Source organism: Budorcas taxicolor, chromosome 13, assembly GCF_023091745.1.
Source record: "Budorcas taxicolor isolate Tak-1 chromosome 13, Takin1.1, whole genome shotgun sequence".
NCBI classification, from domain to species: domain Eukaryota; kingdom Metazoa; phylum Chordata; class Mammalia; order Artiodactyla; family Bovidae; genus Budorcas; species Budorcas taxicolor.
This window is the reverse complement of record NC_068922.1, coordinates 70834048-70856705: the sequence shown is the minus strand read 5'-3', so window position 1 is coordinate 70856705 and position 22658 is coordinate 70834048. Positions and strand designations below refer to the sequence as shown.

General features: G+C 38.1%; 1 protein-coding gene across 1 annotated transcript in view; it reads left to right on the top strand.

The window, feature by feature from the left end:
• Nucleotides 1-22658, top strand: part of PTPRT (protein tyrosine phosphatase receptor type T) — an 816693-nt gene that overhangs the window by 553106 nt on the left and 240929 nt on the right. Inside the window, exon 11 of the mRNA XM_052650453.1 lies at nucleotides 20321-20594. Within this exon, the coding sequence (XP_052506413.1) occupies nucleotides 20321-20594 (274 nt within the window). The remainder of the gene's footprint in view (nucleotides 1-20320; nucleotides 20595-22658) is intronic.

The window sequence follows — 22658 nt, the reverse complement described above, 5'->3', positions numbered from 1 at the left end:
GTGTGTGTGTGTGTGTGTGTGTGTGTGTGTGTGTGTGTGTGTGTTTGCACTGTCATAGGTTTTAACCAATCCACAGCCGTCTGAAACAATAAACTTATGTTCCTGGTTTACAACACTCTATCAGGTTTTCTTAACCATGCCAATACAGTTGAAAATTTGGTCATTTCTAGTTATTTGTTGTTATAAATAACCCAGCAATAAATATATTTATTCATGCTTTTCTTCTGGTATTGTATCTTTAAATAGGAAAAAAATCCCCAGGAGTGGAATTACTGAAATAAATAAAATGGAACTAAAATGTATTGAGTGCCTACACTTATATGCCAGGCACTGACAGCCAATTCATATATATTAACCTTTTTCATTCTTTAATTAAAAAACCTCAAAGTAACAAGCACACATAGCTGGAAAATCAAATAATCAAACCGTTCTCTGCTCCACATTTTTCAACCCCCTAGTCGTGTGCCCCATAGGCAACTGCATTTTAATTCTTTGCTATTTCTTCTGGGAATTGGCAATGTCACTATATAATGTGCTATTCTAAAGTTATTGATTACAGACATTATCTATTTACTTCCCACTATTATAGAAGAGAATTTGGCTGTCTTGAATCATCCAGCTTCCCAATGTAGTTAGACTCCCGGTTTTAGTTAAATAAATACACAGTAGCTAATTTTATCATTCTAAAAGCAGGCTTCAGTACCAAGTGATATGCAATTTTTATTATAGTATTATATAATTAACTACAAGCTTACTATGTACTCGGCACTATTTTAAGTCCTTTACCTAGATCAGCTCAGTTAATTCTAATCAAAACTCTATGAGGTAACAACATATAGTATCCCTGTTTTAAGATGGGAAACTGAAGCACTGAAAGATTAAGTCACTTTCCAAGGTCATCCAGCTAGGAAGTTGCTAATTTGGGATTTGAACATGACCTCTAACTCCAAAGCCTGACTCTTAACCATTATGCTATACTACCTCTCATCACTCTTCCTATTTTGTACACTTTAAAAAAAATTCATTATAGAAGGTACTAGTATTCTATTTTGCACAAGCAGTAGCTTCATTATTCTATTAATACGTTTTCTTTCACAGAGCTCTACCATTTCAGATTTGTTATTACTCTTTTTTCTTTGATTTTCTTGTTGTTTTGTTGTTGTTATTGGTGGTGGTGGTGGTGATTTTGTTATATGCCAGCTTTGTTTAGCACTTGTTTAAAATTTCAGCAATCATGATTTTTCCTTTGAAGAGCTATTTACTGTTGTCTGATTTTTTTTTTTTTTTTTTTCCTCTCATAGCAGCAATTCTTGCTTATGGAAGCAATCATTTCTTTTCCGAGGATGATGTTTTGATTTGGAGAGTGATAAAGGTTTTATTGACTCCCATATTATCTCTGTTTCCTCTGGAGTCATTTTTTCCTGATTTGAGCTGACTACTCTCATTCACGTTGGGACATTTCTCACCTAGTTGGTGAGTCTTGGTAATCAATGTTTAAAAGTAAGGTGTTGTAGAAGTTGAATGGAAGTGATGCTTTGGGAGGTGAAGGCTTTCAAACTCTCCAGAGCTGAAGCCTCCTGTCTCCTTCCAGAGGGGTGGGAGTTAGATATATAGAGGCCCATGTCCCAGGGTTTGATGGTTTCAGGCATAGACTCTTGATCAACACCCTTGTTTTCAGCCCCACATTTCACTTTCACACGCTCCCTGTTTTGTTGCTGCAACACTGGAATCTCACTTGAGATCCACTGGACAAATCACCTCCGGTTTTATTCACATCTCTTTATAATTTGACTTTCCATATCCTGCCACAGCAGATACTTCTCTTCTGACCTTTATCAGTCTTCCAGAATTTTTGTGAAAACTCTCATCCACTAATAGCCCCTCTCCTGTTCTTTAGTTCCTTGTGAATTTATATGCTTTTTCATCTTTTACTGTCATGTTAGTGGGCTCTTAGGAGAGAGGAGGTAAATGGAGTGCCTTAAATCTTCCATTTTAACTAGAAGTTCACTTACATTATTATCTAATCCAGTTCTCACAGTAGTCATTTATGGAACATTATTACTGTCTTTGGATTTCCAATATCATTTAAATATTTAAAGGGAGGTCATACAACTGGTAAGATTCAGATCCAAAATTCAAATCTGATGCAGATTTTTAGAATCTATACTCTTTCTATTTCCAGGTCATAAAAGTGTTTATAAATCTTGAAAGCCATTGCCAAATTATTTCCCCAATTTGGTGAATCAGTTTATAGTGCTTCTGAAAGTATATAATCCTACCAATTCTACCATAACGTCACCAAGATGGCATATTATAATTATGTTTACTTTTATAATTCAGTGGGTTTTAAATAGGGACATATTATCATTTTGATTTGAATTTCTTAGTATTCTGGCAAGGCAGAATTTTTCTCATGGCTTATACTGTTTACATTTCTTTTTCATGAGTTAACTTTTTAACATTCTTTTCCCATTTACCTACAGAAGTGATAGTGGTTCTCAACCAGAGTTAGTATGCCCCCAGAGCCAGTGTCTGGAGATACCTTTGGCTGTTACAGCTTGGAACTGGGGTCTGCTACTGGCTTCTAGTTAGTTAGTGAAAAGAGCCTCAGATGCTAAATACCCTACAATGTGCAGGACAGCCCCTACAACGGAGGTCATCTGGCTAAAATTCAAATAGTGCCGAGATTGAGAAACCCTTGAGGATCTTGAGAGCACTTCTATTTTTAATTTTTTTTATAATGCATGATTAGATTAGAGATTCTCAATCTTTTTAGCTTCAAGATCCCTTTACGTTATTAAAAAATTAAGATCCCTAAGAGCTTTATGGATTTATCTATTGATATCAATGTGCTCTATTAGAAATAAAAGTTACATTGTAAACATATCATACTTTTTAAAATAGTAGTAAACTCATTACATATTAATATAAATAATGTATCCATATTTTTAAAACAAATTAGAAGAGGTGCATTTTTTTCACATTTTTGCCGGTATTTGTTAGTATTTTTAAGACCAACTTGTAGAAGATAAATAGATTTTATACTTTTAACACTGGCTTATAGACGATAACTAGATTCTCTTATCAATTATGTATCAGTTTATGTTTCCTATTGAATGGATATTTTATCTTTGACTTTATTCTTGATGTTTAGTCCTTATTTTGTAATTTTATGCATTGGTCAGCTAAAAAAATTCTCTGAATTATAAAAATCTTCTAAATGTTGACACATTTCATTATATAATATCAAAGCATTTTATTTGCTAATATCACCACCAAATCTCATCAGTAAAGTTCTTAAGTATTGGGAACCTGCCAAATTCACAGTAACAGATAACAAGTTTTCCAAATGATTATTTTCAGCTACAGCTCAGTTATAAACAAATAGCATCAGTTTCCCTTAAAGTGACACATAAACTTCATTTATTTTGGAGAAGATATTTATCAAATATCCAAATGTGAGAAACCACAATTTTTTAGTCATTCTTTCAAGAAACAACAATTAAAAAAAAAAAAAGGTGCTTCATTAAAAATATGGCTAGTTTAGCATGTAACTCAAACAGTCACAGAAATGGGTTTTCCTTAAGGAACCACTGCACTTCAGTAAACAGATGACATGATTTAGGCTTACTTCCTATTGTGTCACAAGAATATTAAAAAGCCATGTACTCAAGCCTAGAAATGAACATTTTTCCTGCTGCATCCAGGACGTTTTTAGGTAAAACTGGCATTTTTGTTTTTTCAGAGTAAATTTTTACTTGTTGGTTAAGAACACAATGACAAGGCAGTTGGGTGCCACCGCCTGATTCATGTGAAGGCACCCACTATTGTGTTTGCAAGTATCAGCAGAGGAGAAAAGGCAAATAAAATCATATACTGTTCAAATCATTTCGATATTGCCACATCACTGAAAGGATCTTAGGGACTTAAGCTTTTGTTCATTTGGGCTTTATCAATATTAACATGCTCTATTAGAAATTAAAGCTACATTTTAAACATATAATTTTAAAAAGATAATAGTAGAGAGAGTCACAGACCACACTTTGAAAACTGCTGAATTAGATGAAAGTATTGTATACAAGGATCTCTTTACCTCACATCACAAATTCAGGGCTAGGCTTCCACAGGAGGGTCTCTGAAATGTGTTGTATGTAAGAATATCTAGCAAGTTTGTGCAAAGTTCATATTTCCAAGTCCTACATGGAAAAATTATGTGTAGGACTCTGGAATTCACAGGTGGTTCTATTGTTAGTTGGAGACCTGGCCCCTACAGTTCTCTGCACATAGGTGATTTTCAGGTCACTGTATTCCTGCAAATAGCCTCATCAATGGGTTACATTTTCTTATAGGAAAAAGCCTTTAATTGGTATTATAATTCTTCTCTAGCATTTATTTGCCCTATCCCCTATCCTATGCCAGTTATTATGATAAACTTAATGGCTAATTAATAATCATTCTATTTACCTTTTTAGAGCTTAGAAGGGCTTCTTTGAGGATAATTGATTTCAGATGGTCTTATAAAAAAGTGCTTAGAGGATTCTCGTCAGTTGCTTTTCCTTAAGCAAATGTCTTTATTGCAAGTAGAGACATCCAAGGCACCCTATTGATTACTCTTTTAAAAACAGCCTCTGTTGCATCTTCCTCTGTGAAAGCATCACTGTGGGTTTTAGTCGTGAAGTTTGGAGACCGACTCCCTGTGGAAGCTAGCCTTGTTCAACTTAATTTTTTTTTTCCTTTACTCCTTTCACAACATAAAGCAACTCTGGAAAACAACAATGACATTTCAGCTGAGAACTTGGCAGGAGGGTAAAGGGGTTGCTTCCCAGGACATCTGAGGAAGAAGAAAGTATTGGGAATCCTGGGGTGAGGAAAACTGCCTGACTTTCCAGTGGGGAAATAAAAAGCTTCAGAATGTTTATTAAAAAACAGAACAAAATAAAAAAGGAAGATTTTTCAGTTCCCCAAAGTGTTTTATTTCACTTTATGGATTTTCAAAATTTAATATGTAAATATAGTAACCTAAATCTTTTAAAATGAAAATTCTGGTTCAGTAGCTCTGGCATGCATGCTTAGTTGCTTGGTCATGTCTAACTCTATACAGTCCCATGGACTAACCCACCAGACTCCTCCATCCTTGGGATTTCCCAGGCAAGGAAACTGAAGTCCGTTTTCCAGGGGGTTCTTCCAAACCCAAGGATCAAACCTGGGACTCCTGCATTGCAGTCAGATTCTTTACCATCTGAACCACCAGGAAAGCTGATCTGGCTTGGGGCCTGAGATTCTGCAGAGCTAACACATTCCTGGGTGATGAGGACACCACTAGTTCATGGGCCAGTAAGTAACAAGACCTTACAGCATTCTGCTTCTGCTAGCAGTCGTTTGTCTAAACACTGTTTACTAGTTAAGTCTGCTTAAAGTTTTCGTTTAAGTGAGCCATTAGTATTAGCTATTAAAGCTAGTTGGTCAGTGGTGATTGTTAAGTTTTTATTTATATATTACTGTATATTTGATTGATTAAAATGATACTTTTCAACATGAACCTGGAACGTAACACTTCTGAAGTTAGGTAGGGGTGGAGTATGTTTATTAAAAATTTGAAAGTCACATCCCTCAGCAAGGTAGAAGTGTGTTAGGCATGGATCATGCCGTGTCACCCATGAGCAAAAACCCACTTGTCAATTAAAAATATGATACAATTTCGTTAAATAATTTCATGAATTGTTTAACAATTCCTGAATTAATTAATTCCGTTAACAATTTCATGCCTTAGGATTGCTATGAGCACTACAGGGAATAAAGAGGATTTTTGCCCCATTCATAGTATACATCAGTAATTATTAGCTTCCTTTCTGTGGCTTTTTGTTTTGTTTTTCAGAGGAATAAAGCTTTATTTTTTTTTCCCCCAGTGGAAAAAATACGCTGCAACTAGTGGTAATATATTAAACAATTATTTTCAAAGTTCTTTCATGTTCCTAATTCTCTTTGATCCTCATCACAGTAGTGAGGTAGTGAATGTAAGTATAACTTTATCATTTTATTTATTTATTTTATTTTTGGTGACACTGAGTCTTTGCTGCTGGGCATGGGCCTTCTCTGGTTGCAGAGAGGAGGGGCTACTCTCTAGCTGTGTTACTTGGGCTTCTCATTGTGGTTCCTGTTCTTGTGAGCACAGGCTTTAGGGTGCATGGGCTCAGCAGTTGTGGCCCATGGGCTCTAGAGCACGGACTCAAGAGTTGTACCTGGGCTCCAGTGCCTTGCACACCATATGGGGTCTTCCCAAACCAGGGGTGCAACCCCTGTCCCCTGCATTGGCAGGCAGATTCTTAACCACTGGACTACCAGTGAAGCCCTGCCATTTTATTTAAATAAAGTTTAATTTAGATTTGTCACAAAAATAATATAAGCTTATAGAAATTATATGGAAAAAATTAAAGGAAAATGTCATTGTGATCCATCATAAAATATTAATATTTGGGGTGGATTTTTTTCATATTTCTATACCAAATTAAGTGGAACATAGATTTGAGCCTCCCTTACAAAGTTGCATTCTACTTTTGCCTCATATCGTAATAACTTATCATTTTAACATAATAATGATGTTTATTAGGTACATATTATTTTATTTCTCTAAATTATTAGAAGGTTCGCCCCACATTTCTTGAATTCTTCTTACTGTACTGCTGACTTGTGATTCTGCCTGGGTGTGTTTGTGTGTTTGTGGATATCCCACTATATTCTTGTGCTTCCCAGGTGACATTGGTAGTAAAGAACCCGCCTGCCAGTGCAGGAGACATAAGATATGCTGGCTCAATCCCTGGGTTGGGAAGATCCCCTAGAGGAGGGCATGGCAACCCACTCCAGTATTCTTGCCTGGAGAATCCCATGGACAGAGGCACCAGCAGGCTAGAGTCCACGGGACTAGCAAAGAGGAGGACACAACTGAAGCATGTTAGCACACATGCACTATATTCTTGGTTTTCCTTCACGGCTCCATTAGGTGTCTCTCTGTTGATCACTGCATCTGTACCACCCATTTAAGCTACAGTTTTACAAGACATTTTAATATCTGGTCCTGCTAATGATCCTTGTTGTTCCAATTGTTCTTACCTATTTTCACTCTCTTCTGTTTCTCTGTGAAGTATAAAATAATTTTGTCACTTTGTTCCCTAAGTAATCCCCAATAGAATTTGGTTTTAATTGATTCAAAACTCTTATTACTTAATCTGAAATGGTTACATGAGCATGAGCTTTTCCACACTGAAAGAGGTCAGGCCTCTTTCCACTCCCAGGCTTCACTGTTTCTCAGGAAATCTGTATCATCCCTCCATGTAGATGACATCTGGAGCTACTTTGTTAAAATTGTGGTATTTTCTGCTGTCTTTCCACCATTATGTTTGCTAACTGGGTTTTGCTGGTATTTAGGGGAACCTTGAAGAAGGCAATGGCACCCCACTCCAGTACTCTTGCCTGGAAAATCCCATGGATGGAGGAGCCTGGTAGGCTGCAGTCCATGGGATCGCTAAGAGTCGGACACACCTGAGCGACTTCACTCTGACTTTTCACTTTCATGCATTGGAGAAGGAAATGGCAACCCACTCCAGTATTCTTGCCTAGAGAATCCCATGGATGGGGGAGCCTGGTGGGCTGCCGTCTATGGGGTCGCACAAGAGTCAGACACGACTGAAGCTACTTAGCAGCAGCAGCAGCAGCAGGAGAACCTTGTGTATGTGTGTGTGTGAGAATCCCATGGATGGGGGAGCCTGGTGGGCTGCCGTCTATGGGGTCGCACAAGAGTCGGACGCGACTGAAGTGACTTAGCAGCAGCAGCAGCAGGAGAACCTTGTGTATGTGTGTGTGTACATGTAATATCCATTTTGTTTGCTGAAACCGCTAGTGAGTTTCTTTAATTAAATTTTAGTATCTGGTTCACCAGTCTAATAATCATATCATCTGTAAATAATTTTATGTCCTCCTTTCCCAGTTGTAATAGCTCTTATTTTGGTTTTATGTTGTGTTGCATTGGGGGCATTGTTGCCAAATGATGCCAATAGTTGACCTGTCTGTGTTACTGCAATCTCTAAGACTTACCCTCCAGTAAATTTTCCCTTTGTGTGATGTTAGTGGTAGGTTTGAAGCAGATATTTTTAAACATCATAATAAAAATATCTCTGTTTCACTGGTTGTCTTTGTGCCTATTTAAATCAGAAAGGGATGTTAAACTTTATCAAATGCCTTTTCGCCATCTATTCATGTGATCATTTTGGTTTTCTGTTTGGCTTTATTTATGTGTTATTTTCCTGGATTTTTTTTTTTTTATTACTAATCTGTCTTGTGTACCTGAAGTAAATTATCTGCTTATGAGGAAATGAATTTAATAGCATATTAGAGGAATAACTTGCAACAATTTGAGATGTTACCCCTCTTTTTCTGTCTTATGTAATTGCTTATATAACATGGGAATTATCAGTTGTTGAAAGATTGAAAGAAATCTTTGGAAAAGCCATCTGGCTCCAGTGTTGTTTATTCTAATTTTCTTTTTATGGAATGCTTAATTAATTTATTGTCATTCTTTTTTGTTTAATAACAAAGGCTTTTCAGATTCTCAAAACAGGTTTGTCCTATCCCATAAGCATTAAACATCATTGTTCTCATTGTAATAGTTCTAAAGAGTATGAAATTGTGGTTTTGATTTCCTATTTGATATGAGAGTTACTTAGAAAAGTTCTTATTTTCCCCAGTTGGAGGTTTTTATTTGTTTAGAATTTTGATTTAATAATATCTGGTTCTATCTCATACAGAGGTAATAACAGTGTGTTCCTTTTCATATACAGAGAATTTTTGGATTTTTGTGAATGCTCCTCATCATTTTGATATTCTGTCCCAAATACTGATTACTTAAGTATAAAATATTATTTCCTCCTCTATCATATTTTCTGAAAGTAGAATTCATGGTTTTTTATTTTTTATTCATATAGTTGGTCATTCCAAATGTACACATACAGAGCTTTTCCTTTTTCTCTTTTGTGAATTTTTCTATTGTTAGGCTTTAAAAGATTTTTTTCAACTCAAGATTGTTTCTTTTTTTCAAATCTCCAGACTGTTACAAGCATGGCACAATAAACATCCCTGTATCCTTCCCCCAGATTCACCAGTTGTGAACATTTTGTCGGTTTACTTTGTGTCTCTTTTTCTGATCTCTTCAAATCCTTGCTCGGTTAGCTCTAGTAATCATGACTCTTCAAAGGCTCTAGTTTGTATATCCTCAGAAAAAGTCATTCTTCTCCATATCCACAGTGGAGTCGTCACCCTCAGGAAACTGAAAGTCCGGTATCCAGTCTAGAATCACACATTGCACTGGACTGCCATGGCCATCCTGAAATTTTTAAGTAAACAAATTTTGAACTATTCAAATATGATGTAGTTTTTCATGTATGATGAAGCCTTAAATATGGAGTTTTTTTCTCATAATTATGGAATTTTCCCAACACTGTTTATTGATAAAATTTTCTTTTTCCCATTGACTTGCATCACTTCTGTTTCTATAAATAAAATTCACACACACATACACCCCTCTTCCACTTTCTTTTGATCATACTCCAGTACCCATTATTAATTATTTTGATAATTAAATAGTTATCAAATATGCCCATAATATGGGCTATTATCTAGTAGTGATTTTTCACTAATATTCCTTTGTTTAAAAATGGGTTCTTGACTATATTTCCTATTTTAAACAAAGAAACTAAAATAATCCCATTGATATTGGGATAAGATTTCAAAATTGAGGTGATGTATATCTTCAGGGCTTTGAATTGTCACCTAACTGACCTCATATTTTATACTATTTACTTTTTCCCAAAGAAAGAAAATATCAATTGGGCAATAATTGACTCTTAACAATATGTGGTGCTTTTATCTAGGACTTAAGCATTTCTGTCCATTTATTCATCTTTAGTTCTGCACAATAATTTAACATCCACTCTGCCAAGCCCTGTGCTGGAGACTAGAGATAGTCTTTTGTATCACTAGGTAGAGGTTGTTTGTTTTGTTTTGTTTTTTTTTCCCTTCCCTTGTCAGGTCTGTATATTTCTTTCTTTCTTTTGTAATATTTTATTTATTTTTAATTGATTGATTGGTTTACAATATTGGCTTGATTTCTGTCATACATCAACATGAATCAACCATTATTTGTGTTATCCTTAACTGTTTTATAAAGAACTTCTGAAAGGGTTTTTTTCCCTTAAGTCTTCCAACTTGTTTTTCATGGTGTACACTTTATTTATCTCTATCTTCTATCAAACCACTTTACTGAATTCTTTTATTAATTTTAGAAGTCTTTCACTTGATTCTCTTCAATATATTAGGTCACAGTCATATTATCTACAAATGATGATAAATTGCTTTCCTCTCTAAAATGTATATCTCTTCTGTTGGGTGTCTTATTGCATTGGCCAGAATTACCCCATTTTAGATACAAGTCCTAGAGGTGACATGATTTGCTCGGCATGTCAGACAGAGCTAGTGAGTGGTAAAGCTAGAACTGAAACCTCGCCCTTGCTTTTTTAGTGCAATAAAGGTCACTAAAGCATGGCCATCTATCTAAATATCAGCTAACTGGCCCCATATCTATCCAGTTGCTTTTTGCTCAAGGAAGGTTGACATTTGCAGTGCTTATAGTCCTTTCTTTAAATGACTTAACCCACTAGATGCATACACAGACACAAAGAGCAGGCATGATGATTATAAATGACACCAAGAAAAATTAAGCAGGGAAGTTTAATAAGGTATAATGTGGTTGGGGTTGCTATTTTATTTTTTATATTTATTTATTTGACTGTGCCAAGTCTTAGTTGCAGCACATGAGATCTTCAGTTGTGGCATGTGGGATCTAGCTCCCAGACCAGGGATAGAACCCAGGCTCCCTGCGCTGGAAGCATAGAGTCTTAGCCACTGGACCATCTGGGAAATCCAGGGTTGCTATTTTAAATATGGTGATCATATATGATTTCACTGGCATAAGTGAAGAAGCAAACCTTCCAAGGGTTGCATATATCTGAGGGGAGAGCGTTTCAGGCATCAAGGGTAGCAAATCGAGGGCCTTGAGATGAGAACATGCCTAGAGGGTATTCAAGGAATAGCAAAGACATCTCATAACAGGGCCTTGGAGACATTATAAAGATATTGCCTTTTCCTCTAAGTAAGGCTTCCCTGGTGGCTCAGATGGTAAAGAATCCGCCTGCAATGCAGGAGACCTGGGTTTGATTCCTGGGTCAGGAAGATCCCTTGGAAAGGGAATGGCTACCCACTCCAGTATTCTTGCCTGGAGAATTCCATGGATAGAGGAGCCTGGAGGGCTACAGTTCATGGGGTTGCAAAGAACTGAATGCAACTGAGGCGTTAGCACTCACTCAAGGTGAGTGACCCTTTGAGCACAGGAGTGTCATGACCTGGTCATGTTTTCAAAGGGTCACTGCAGCCACTATTCTGAGGTTGCTGGAGGCAAGATTAGGATCAGGAAGACCAGCTGGGAAGCTATGGTAGTAATCCAGTCAAGAGATCATGAGGGCTTGGTAGGGTGATAACTTGGAGATGATGGAAGGGGTCAAATTCTAGATATGTATTGCAGTGAGGACCTTGGTAGTTGCTTACGTGTCATATTGCGAATGAGAGAGAACTGATGATTAACAGAAAATATGTGAGGGCCAGGTCTTCTGAATTTTGATGTGAAATATTTCTCCACCCTAGTAAGTACATGCTCAGTTAAAGCTAGTTATACTTTTAAATATTAGAGAAGAAGATATGGCATGTCACTCTGGCCATCATCAGAAGGGTGTCTGGTTTCTTATTTTAAGATTTCTTTTGGTTTCATTTGATAATAATTAAAACTTAATGTGAACTCTTCAGTTGAATTGTTATGGCCCCTTTACACAGCATGATGGGTTGGCCAAAAAATTCATTTAAGGTTTTGCATTACCTTTTATAGAAAAACTTGAATGAACTTTTTGGCCAACCCAATATTAAGTCCTCTAAATTTCTGCTCAAAATCCACTTTTGTTAAATTTATTAAGTGCAGTTCAGTCACAGGAGATGAGTCCAAATGAAAAACCAGGCAAATCTTTGTGGTCTAGTTTGATGACACTGTAATAATAATGCATGCTGCAGTTCAGTTGGCTCTAGCCAACTTTTATAAACAGCACTTTACTCTTAGAAAGAACTCTGCAGACACATTATCTCCTTTAAGCCTTACCACTATCCCGCAAGCACCCCTCTTCTCAGAATCCTTCCCTGACCAAGTTCCTCCTTCTGACCTCCCCTCACTGAATTGTACTGAACAGTAAATATGTCTCCCCATCTCAGTCCTGAGCTCCCAGTGCCCAGGGGCCATGTTGCATTCAACTTTTGACCTGCCACACTGTAGTCATGCAATAAATATCTGATGCATAATGAATAAATACATGCAAGGCAGAGCTGGCAGTAGATCACACAGATGTCAGAAGTCAGGGAGAGATGCACACACACACACACTCTGACACTAAAAATGTATTCCTCTCCCCATTTCTTTGCCTTCTCTGATGGCTGTTGTGACTAAGCAAATCGTGAACAAAAATATATTCCCAGAGTCTTGAAGTAAAGGTTGGCTAACTAAGACACATCCTTGTAAATTTCAGTTTCATAGTTTCGAGTGACCTTAATGTGGGGAATGTAATTGGAAAGCTAGATTCTGTGGGGATTACAAAGCTCATACTTGTTTCTTAGCCCATCTTGTACAATAACAGCAAAGGTTTATCATCGCATTTTTGTATTAAAATGTGTGCATACTTGAATGCTAAAGCACAGACTCTTTTGAAGGTGGAAAGACATCCAAGATTATTCAGTCCATTTCCCTCATTTCTTTAACAGCTTTATTGAGGTATAATTTTCATAGCATAAAATTCATTCATTTTTAAGCATGCAATTCAATGATTTTCAGTAAATTTGTAGGGTTGTACAACCATCACCACAGTCTCACTGAAGAACAGTTTTATCATACCATAAAATACCCTGGTCCCAAGTGCAGTTGATTCCTGTTCACACCTCCAGTGCCAGGCAAATACTAATCTGAGTAATGTCTCTATAAATTTGCATTTTCTTGACATTTCATATGAATAGAGTCATATAATATAGTCCTTTTCATCTGGCTTCTCTCATTTAGCGTAACATTTTTGACCTTCAGCCATATTGTAGAGTATATCAGTAAATTGTTTCTTTTATTGAATAATATTTCATTAGATGAATATATCACATATTATTTATTTAATTGTTTATATTTTTTAAATTTTTTGGCTATTATGAATAGTGCTATTGATATTTGTATATATTTTTATATACACACACTTAGATTGAGATCTAGAAATCGAATAGCTTGGTGAATGGTAGCCCTATGTCTACCTTTTTAAGGAACTTCTCAACTGCTTTCCATAGTGACTGTACCATTTGACTTTCACATAGCAATGTATGAAAGTTCCAGTTTTCCAGGACCTTTGCCAACACTTGCAATTGTCTGCCTTTTTACTGATAGCCATTCTGTTATGGTTAATTGTTTTTTTCTTTTGTGTTTCTATGTTTTTATTGTTTTTATTTTTAATGAAGTATAGTTGAGTTACAATATTATATTAGTTTTAGGTATACAGCATAGTCAGTATTTCTACAGATTGTACTCCATTAAAAGTTATTACAAGATAATGGCTATAATCCCCTGTACAATACAGTTTATCTATTTATAAAATATACAGACTGTATTTTTATCTATTTTATGCATAGTAGTTTGTATCTTAATCCCGTAGCCCTAATTTCCCGCCCCCCCGCCCCGTCTTACCTCTCTGCTTTGGTAAGCACTAGTTTGTTTACTGTGTGAATTGTTTCAGTTTTGCGTATGTCACATTTGTTTGTATTACTTTCTCAGTTCAATCTCTCAGTTGTGCCCTACTCTTTGTGACCCCATAGATGCAGCATGCCAGGCTTCCCTGACCATCTCCAACTCCCGGAACTTGCTCATACTCATGTCCATCGAGTCAGTGATGCCATCCAACCATCTCATCCTCTGTCGTCCCCTTCTCCTCCTGCCTTCTGTCTTTCTCAGCATCACGGTCTTTTCCAATGAGTCAGCTCTTCTCATCAGGTGGCAAAAGTATTGAAGTTTCAGCTTCAGCATCAGTCCTTCCAGTGAATATTCAGACTGATCTCCTTTAGGATGGACTGATTGGATCTCCTTGCATTCCAAGGGACTCTTAAGAGTCTTCTCCAACACCACAGTTCAAAAGCATCATTCTTCAATGCTCAGTTTTCTTTATAGTCCAACTCTCACATCCATACATGACTACTGGAAAAACCATAGCTTTGACTAGATGGACCTTTGTCAGCAAAGTAATGTCTCTGCTTTTAAGTATGTTGTCTAGGCTTGTCATAGCTTTTCTTCCAGGAAGCAGGTGTCTTTTAATTTCATGGCTGCAGTCACCATCTGCAGTGATTTTAGAGGCCCCCAAAATAGTCTCTCACTGTTTCCATTGTTTCCCCATCTATTTGCCATGAAGTGATGGGACCAGATGCCATGATCTTAGTTTTCTGCATGTTGAGTTTTAAGCCAGCTTTTTCATGCTCCTCTTTCACTTTCATAAAGAGCTCTTTAGTTCCTGTTCACTTTCTGCCATAAGGGTGGTGTCATCTGCATATCTGAGGTTATTGATATTTCTCCCAGCAATCTTGATTCCAGCTTGTGCTTCATCCAGTCTGGCATTTCTCATGATGTACTCTGCATATAAGTTAAATAAGCATGGTGACAATATATAGCCTTGACCTACTCCTTTCCCAATTCTGAACCAGTCTGTTGTTCCCTGTCCGGTTCTAACTGTTGCTTCTTGACCTGCATACAGATTTCTCAGGAGGCAGGTAAGGTGGTCTGGTATTCCCATTCCTTGAAGAATTTTCCACAGTTTGTTGTGATCCACACAGTCAAAGGCATTAGCATAGTCCATGAATTAGAACTAGATGTTTTCCTGGAATTCTCTTGCTTTTTCTGTGATCCAGTGGATGTTGGCAAATTTGATCTCTGGTTCCTCTGTCTGTTCTAAATCCAGCTTGAACATCTGGGTTCTCAGTTCATGTACTATTGAAGCCTAGCTTGGAGAATTTTAGGCATTGCTTTGCTAATGTGTGAGATGGGTACAATTTGGCATTGCCTTTCTTTGGGACTGGAATGAAAACTGACCTTTTTCAGCCCTGTGGCCCCTGCTAAGTTTTCCAAATTGGCTGGTATATTGAGTGCAGCACTTTCACAGCATCACCTTTTAGGATTTGAAATGGCTCAGCTGGAATTCCATCACCTCCACTAGCTTTGTTCATAGTGATTACTTTCTAAGGCCCACTTGACTTTGGATTCCAGGATGTCTGGCTCTAGGTGAGTGCTTACACCATCATGATTATCGGGTCATTAAGATCTTTTTTGTATAGTTCTTCTGTGTATTCTTGCCATCTCTTCTTAATATCTTCTGCTTCTGTTCAGTTCATACAATTTCTGTCCTTTATTGTGCCCATCTTTGTATGAAATGTTCCCTTGGTATCTCTAATTTTCTTGAAGAGATCTCTAGTCTTCCTCATTGTATTGTTTCCCTCTATTTCTTTGCATTGATCACTGAGGAAGGCTTTCTTATCTCTCCTTGCTATTCTTTGGAACTCTGCATTCAGATGGTTATATCTTTCCTTTTCTCCTTTGCCTTTCACTTCTCTCTCTTTTTTTTTCCTCTCAACTATTTGTAAGGCCTCCTCAGACAACAATTTTGTGTTTTTCCATTTCTTTTCTTGGGGATGGTTTTGATCCCTGTCTCCTGTACAATGTCATGAACCTCTGTCCATAGTTCTTCAGGCACTCTCTCTATCAAATATAGTCCCTTAAATCTATTTCTCACTTCCATTGTATAATCATAAGGGATTTGATTTAGGTCATACTTGAATGGTCTAGTGGTTGTCCCTACTTTCTTCAACTTAGGTCTGAATTTTGCAATAAGGAGTTAATGATCTGAGCCGCAGTCTTGTTTTTGCTGATTGTATATAGCGTCTCCATCTTTGGCTGCAAAGAATATAATTAGTCTGATCTTGGTGTCAACTATCTGTATGTGTAGAGTCATTGTCTCCTGTGTTGTTGGAAGAGGGTGTTTGCTATGACCAGTGTGTTTTCTTGGCAAAACTCTGTTAACCTTTGCCCTGCTTGTACTCCAAGGCAAAATTTGCCTGTTATTCCAGGTATCTAGGTATCTCTTGACTTCCTACTTTTGCATTCCAGTTTCCTATAATAAAAAGGATATCTTTTTTTGGTGTTAGTTCTAGAAGGTCTTGTAGGTCTTCATAGTACTGTTCAACTTCAGCTTCTTCAGAATTAGTGGTTGGGGCATAGACTTGGATTACTCTGATATTACTGTAATATTGAATGGTTTGCTTTCTAGATTCCACATATAAATTTGGTTTCTTTTTTGTATCTTCAGTTTTGGAAAATATTTTCTGCTAGTCTTCAGGTCATTTTCATCAATAGCTACTCTATAAGTAGTAGTAATTTTGGCATACCCATGGGAGGAGCTTTAGCTCTGGGTCTTCCTGCTCCACCGTCTTGGTCACAGCTCTTTAAATTGACCATCTTTTCCATGAGTTTATAAACTACTTGTATTTTATCTTTAGCGAAATGTCTAGTCAAATATTTTGCCAACTTTTAATTTGGGTAATTTGTGTTTTTATTATTCACTATTAATGGATCATTATGTATGTTGGATGAGAGCATCATAGATACAGTTTACAAATATTTCCTCTCAACACGTAGCTTGCCTTTTCATTTGTTGAATAGCACCTTCTGAAACCAATTTTGTTTTGTTCTGTTTTGTCAGCACATTTTATTTTTATTTATTTATTTTTTAATTTTAACTTTATTTTTCTTTACAGTACTATATTGGTTTTGCCATACATTGACATGAATCAGCCACGGTGTACATGAGTTCCCAATCCTGAACCCCCCTCCCACCTCCTACCCCATATCATCTCTCTGGATCATCCCCGTGCACCTCTGATGATATCCCTTCATTAGCAGATCATACTTTTGGTATTGTACTCACACACCCTTTCCATAATTCAAGGTTATGAAAATTTTCTCCTATGTTTTCTCCTAGAGAATTTATAACTTTAGCTTTTACAGTTAGGGTTATGATGTGTTCTTTCTGTTTTTGTGTATAATGTGAACTTCTATTTTCTATTTTTATTTTTTGTGAACAAGGTTTTTTTTTACTGTATAGAGTATTATGTTGTGTTAATTACTGCTGTTCAGAGAAATGTCTAATGTGAATTTAATTATAGATTTTTGCGTGTGGATAGTCAGTTGACCTAGCATCATTTGCTTAAAAGATTATCCCTCTATCGTCAAATTGTCTTGGAATTTTTGTCAGAAGTCAACTTACCATGGATGGATTCAACCTCTGACTAGAAGCCTCTTCCCTGGGTAGAGAAAAGGCATCACAGGATATGTCTGTGATGGAGTCATGGTCTGAAAGGATGTTGGTACCCCTCAGTGGCGAGTGTTCAGAGAAGCATGAGTCATCATTTAACCTATCAGTCTGAACAGCAGAAGAGGCATTGGGGTCCAGCAGCATGGTTCTCTGAAGCTTGCAGAGGTGCCTACAGGTTTTGCTTTTAAAGGCATCTAAGACAACTGTCCTCCAAGAGCTGGGGTCCTGGATCTGGGACCAGAGTAGAGGTGTCTTGTCTCAGGAGACATTGAAACTAAGATACAGAAGTTTCCAGCGAGCCTGGGTCTGAAAAGTCAAGGAAGGAGAGGGGTGTGGGTTGTCAGTCATATTAGAAAGAGGATGAATGATGGACATTAAAGGTGAGGAGATGAAAAGAGGTGCAGATGAGCCTTGGCCTTATGCATTGAGCTGAAGCTAGAGCCCAGGTTTCAGGTCCTGTAAAAAGAGGCCCTTAAGAAAAATTATGAAGAAAATATGGTCATCAATGTCTACCTTCTCATTGAGAGAAATAGAGAAGGTGATGTCGCAGGAGGGGAAACGTGAGTAAATGTTGTGAGGTGAACACAGAATAAGAAGAATATGTTATTCTGCCATACTCCCCGGGATTTTCTACTTAAAAAATAAAATCCTTTTTCTTTACAAACAATCCTGAATAGTTTATTCCAACCCTAGAGATATGATTGTGGGAGGTGTTCTCATTTAGGTGTGATTTAATCATCCCCAGCACGCCGAAAAGAGCTTCAATAAATATGTTTTCAAGAGAGTGATGATGAGAGTGAAGTTAGCACAGAAACACAAATAATGCCCACTCTCTTGATTCTTTCCCCGACCTCTTCCTTTAAAGCATGTGTGTCAGGGGAAGGAAGGTTGCCCAGATCGCGTGATCGTTTCTTCCTTTCCTCCTCCTTAATCAGAGCTCCCAGATCTTTCAGAGAGGCTAGATTCCTGGCAGAAAGATTTATATGACAAAATATTTACAGCTTTCTGGCTGCAATTGCACATTTGCCTCTAGATGGACAAGCTGCAGACACAGTGGGCCTCAGGGAGCTGCTGGCTGTGCTCTGGCACATTAATCCCAATTGTATGGAAACCGTATGTTGACAACACGGTTTAACCCCCCAAAAAATATCCTTTGCTAGCCTTTGTGATTTCAGACGAGGCTGGGTGGGATGGAGTGGTGCAACTTCAGCTGCCGAGCAAAACAAACACACAAAATGCTTGCAAGGCCCTCTGTTCGTTTTGTCGGCTTATGGAGTAGGAAGGAAAATAGAGAAAAGGAAAGGATCCTGAACTATGCATTGAGAGTCTGGGTCTTAACTCTTGCTGCAGTTTGACACTCATGGGGCACTCTGCCTCGCAGTCTCAGCACCCTTGTCTCTAGTCTGGCTGCTGAGTTTGGTTGAATTGACAAGTGAGTCCTCAGTAATCAGATTGGTGGAGAGGAAGGGGCAGTGGGGTTGCTGACTAACCCCTGGAGAGATGATTTGCCTCTCTCCCTAGCCTACACATTTGGCTGACAGTGGGTGTTTTATAAAGACTTGGGCATCTCTCTTGACACATTAACAGCTTCTTACATCCTTCTAAGTTGAAGGAAATGTGCACGATCACTAGACAGGAGCTTAGAGGAATCACTTCCTCTTGAATTGGTTTTCTACATTCCGTCAGATTGGGTTTCGGGCTTCTTTTCAATTTAGTTCAGTTTGGTCCACTTGAACAAATATTCACTGATCAGCACACAGGTATCAGGCAATCTGCGGAGCAGTGTGTGGACAGAGAGAGAGTGAAGCAGAGATAAGTAAGCCACAACTGCCACTGTCTTAAAGGTCACTGTCCAGCCAGAGAAACAGCAGCTCCAGGCTCACATTATTGCTGTCCCAGGCAGACAGCCATTAATCAGTGGTAGGAGAGCTGAATAGGGGGGAAGTCATTCACCTTTGGAAGATCTCGACCTGCTGCATGGAGGAGATGAAAGATAGGCTCAGCTTTTAGAGAAAGGCTTCCACAGGCAGAAGTGGGTAGAATGAGAGGGCACTGCAGGTGGAGGAAGCACCAGTTGGTGATGGCATGGGATCGGATCCAAAGGATGTTTGTGCAGTAGCAGGGGTTCTGGAGCAGCTGCAATCAGGGGCCTACCTACCATAAGACTCTTTGAGAAGTAGTTTACAAACCAGGCACAAAGTGCCCCCAAGTGCCAGGATGAGGAATCTAGATTGTGTCGTTCGGATAATGGAGAGCCTGTGAAAGTGCTTAAAGAGTGACACTGTTTATGTTTAGGGAGGTCAGCGGATTGACTGGTGAGTTGATCACATAAATTAGAGGCAAAGAGACCTGCTATGTTCAGCTAAGAGATGGGGAAGTGCCCCACCTCTACAATATAATGGGAGGAGAACAAAGGGGAAGGGCGGGTGCAAATTGCTGATGTCAAGTCAACAGAGCTTGCTGATTAGAGGAGCAGAGTGAAAACCAAGGAGGTAGGAAATGAGGATGAGCCCCCAGAGTCAAGATCTAGCTACTTGATGAACAGTGCTCCCCTCACTAAGAAAAGAAATGGAGGAGGAGGAACATGCAGGTTTGTAGGGGTTGAAACTGAGTTGCATTTTGGGCATACCCAGTGTGAACCAGCCCTTTGGAACATCTAAATGGAGACCTATTTCTGCAAAGCAGCGGGTCTAGAAGTCTGAAACTCTGGAGGGAGGTTTCAGTCATAGAAGTGATGATGGTAAATAACACATTCATCCCTCCAGAGAGTTGCTCATCTGCCTCTCCTCTTTCCTACTCAGTGTTTATCAGCTGGTTGTCAAGGAGGAGCGACTTCAGAAGTCACGGAGGGCAGCTGACATCATCGAGTGCTTTTCAGTGCCCGTGAGCTACAGGAATGCCTCCAGCCTTGATTCTCTACACTACTTTGCTGCCGAATTGAAGCCTGCCAACCTGCCTGTCACCCAGCCATTTACAGTGGGTGACAACAAGACATACAATGGCTACTGGAACCCTCCTCTTTCCCCTCTGAAAAGCTACAGCATCTACTTCCAAGCCCTCAGCAAAGCAAACGGAGTAAGTATGGCCAAATGGAGGCCATTTCTTGCCTTGTTTTCGCATTCCTAAATGAGAAGGCAGCATCGCTTTAGAGAGAGGTTGACATGTTAAGGCCCATGGACCAAAGCATCCAGATCAGCCCTTTGTTGGGTGGAGGGGGTTGTTTTTTTAACACAGTGATGCCTATTCATTTTCATAGTGTATGGCTGCTCTGATGCTACAGCAGTACACTTGAGTAGTTGCAACAGAGATTACTTTGCCACCTGAAGTATTTACTCTGTGAGCCTTTACAGAAAATGTTCTCAGACAGCTGGATTAGAGGACAGAAAGGTGTTTCACTTGGGCAAATCATATTCAGATCTGAGTCTTAATTTTCTCATCCATAAAAGAATACCTATAAATGTGATTTCTGTGAATGCCCTAAACATACATACTTTAATCAGTGACTACTAACCCCTTTCTCATTACTATTAGTCACATTAGAAAATATTTTTCTTCCAAAGACAAGGTAACCTTTTCTATGTCAGTTTTGTTGTTGTTGTTGTTGTTAGTAAGAGGTGTTACTCATAACATCAGAAGATCACAGGGCTGGAGAGAATCTGAAAGGTCATCCAGTATCTCCCTCCCTTCCCCTACACACAAGACAGTGCTTCAGTCAACATAACAATATCACAGTTAACAGATGTTAGCGTTTATTCCTTTTTTAAAAAATTGAAGTATAGTTGATTTTCAGTTTCATGTCATTTTCTTGTATACAGCAAAATAATTCAGCACCATATATATATATATATATATTCAGTTATATATACATATATTTTTCATATTCTTTTGCATTATGGTTTATTACAGGATGTTGAATCTAGTTCCCTGTGCTATATAGTAGGACCTTGTTGTTTATTTGTCTTTTATATAATAGTTTGTATATGTTAATACCAAACTTCTAATTTATCCTTCTCCTACCCTTTTTCCCCTTAGTAACCATAACTGTGTTCATAAGTGTGTTCTTTATGTCTGTGGGTCTATTTCTATTTTGTAAATAAGTTCATTTGATCATTTTTTTTAGAATCCACATATAAATGTTATATGGAATTTGTCTTTCTCTGCCTGACTGGCTTCACTTACTGTGATAATCTGTAGGTCCGTCCATGTAGCTGCAGGCGGCATTATTCTATTCTTTTCATGGCTGAGTGGTATTCCATTGTGTGTGCGCCTCATCTTCTTTACCCATTCAGCTGTCCATGGACATTTAGGTTGCTTCCATGTCTTGGCTACTGTAATGTGCTGCTGTCAACATTAGGATGTATGTATCTTTTCAGATTAAGGTTTTCTTGGGAAATATGCCCAGGAGTGGAGTTGCTGGATCATATGGCAACTCTACTTTTAGTTTTTTTAAGGAATCTCCATAATATTCTACACAGTAGCTGCACCAATTTCCGTTCCCACCAGCAACATAGGAGGGTTCCCTTTCTTCCACACCCTTTCCAGCATCTGTTATTTGATGATATCATTGCTTATTCTTGAATAACTCCAGTAACAAATAACTTACTTTTCTATATGATAACTTGCTGATCTTTGTGGGGGCTGTGGCTGAGGGCTTTTTGTTTTTTAACTGACTTAAGTATATCTTTTATTATAGCTTCTACCCATTGCTCTTGATCCATACTTTTAGGTCCCAATAGAGCCAATGCAATCACCTTCTTAGGTGGTATTTTTTTTCAGTTCACTTCTCCTCTAGACACACACAAATCCATCTGGTCTTATGTTCTGCAAGCTAACTATCTTTAGTTCCTCTTGTACTCAAGTATTTTCTGCCTATGATGTTTTTATGGACATCTTCCAGGTTGCCATATTTCATTCAGCAGATATATAATGAACAGTGACATATGCTAAGCCCTGTAGTTCATATTAAGATTATGTAGTATGTGCCCTCGAAGAGCTTCTATAATCATAAGGGAATCTGGGATGTGTCATGTTCCACAGAGAGTCTGGAGAAGTGAGAAGCTCACTGGGGTAGAAAAAAAACTGAAACAAAAGCAAAATTTGTTGTTGAAGTTCTTAGAGAATAGCTTGTGTAGGTGCTGG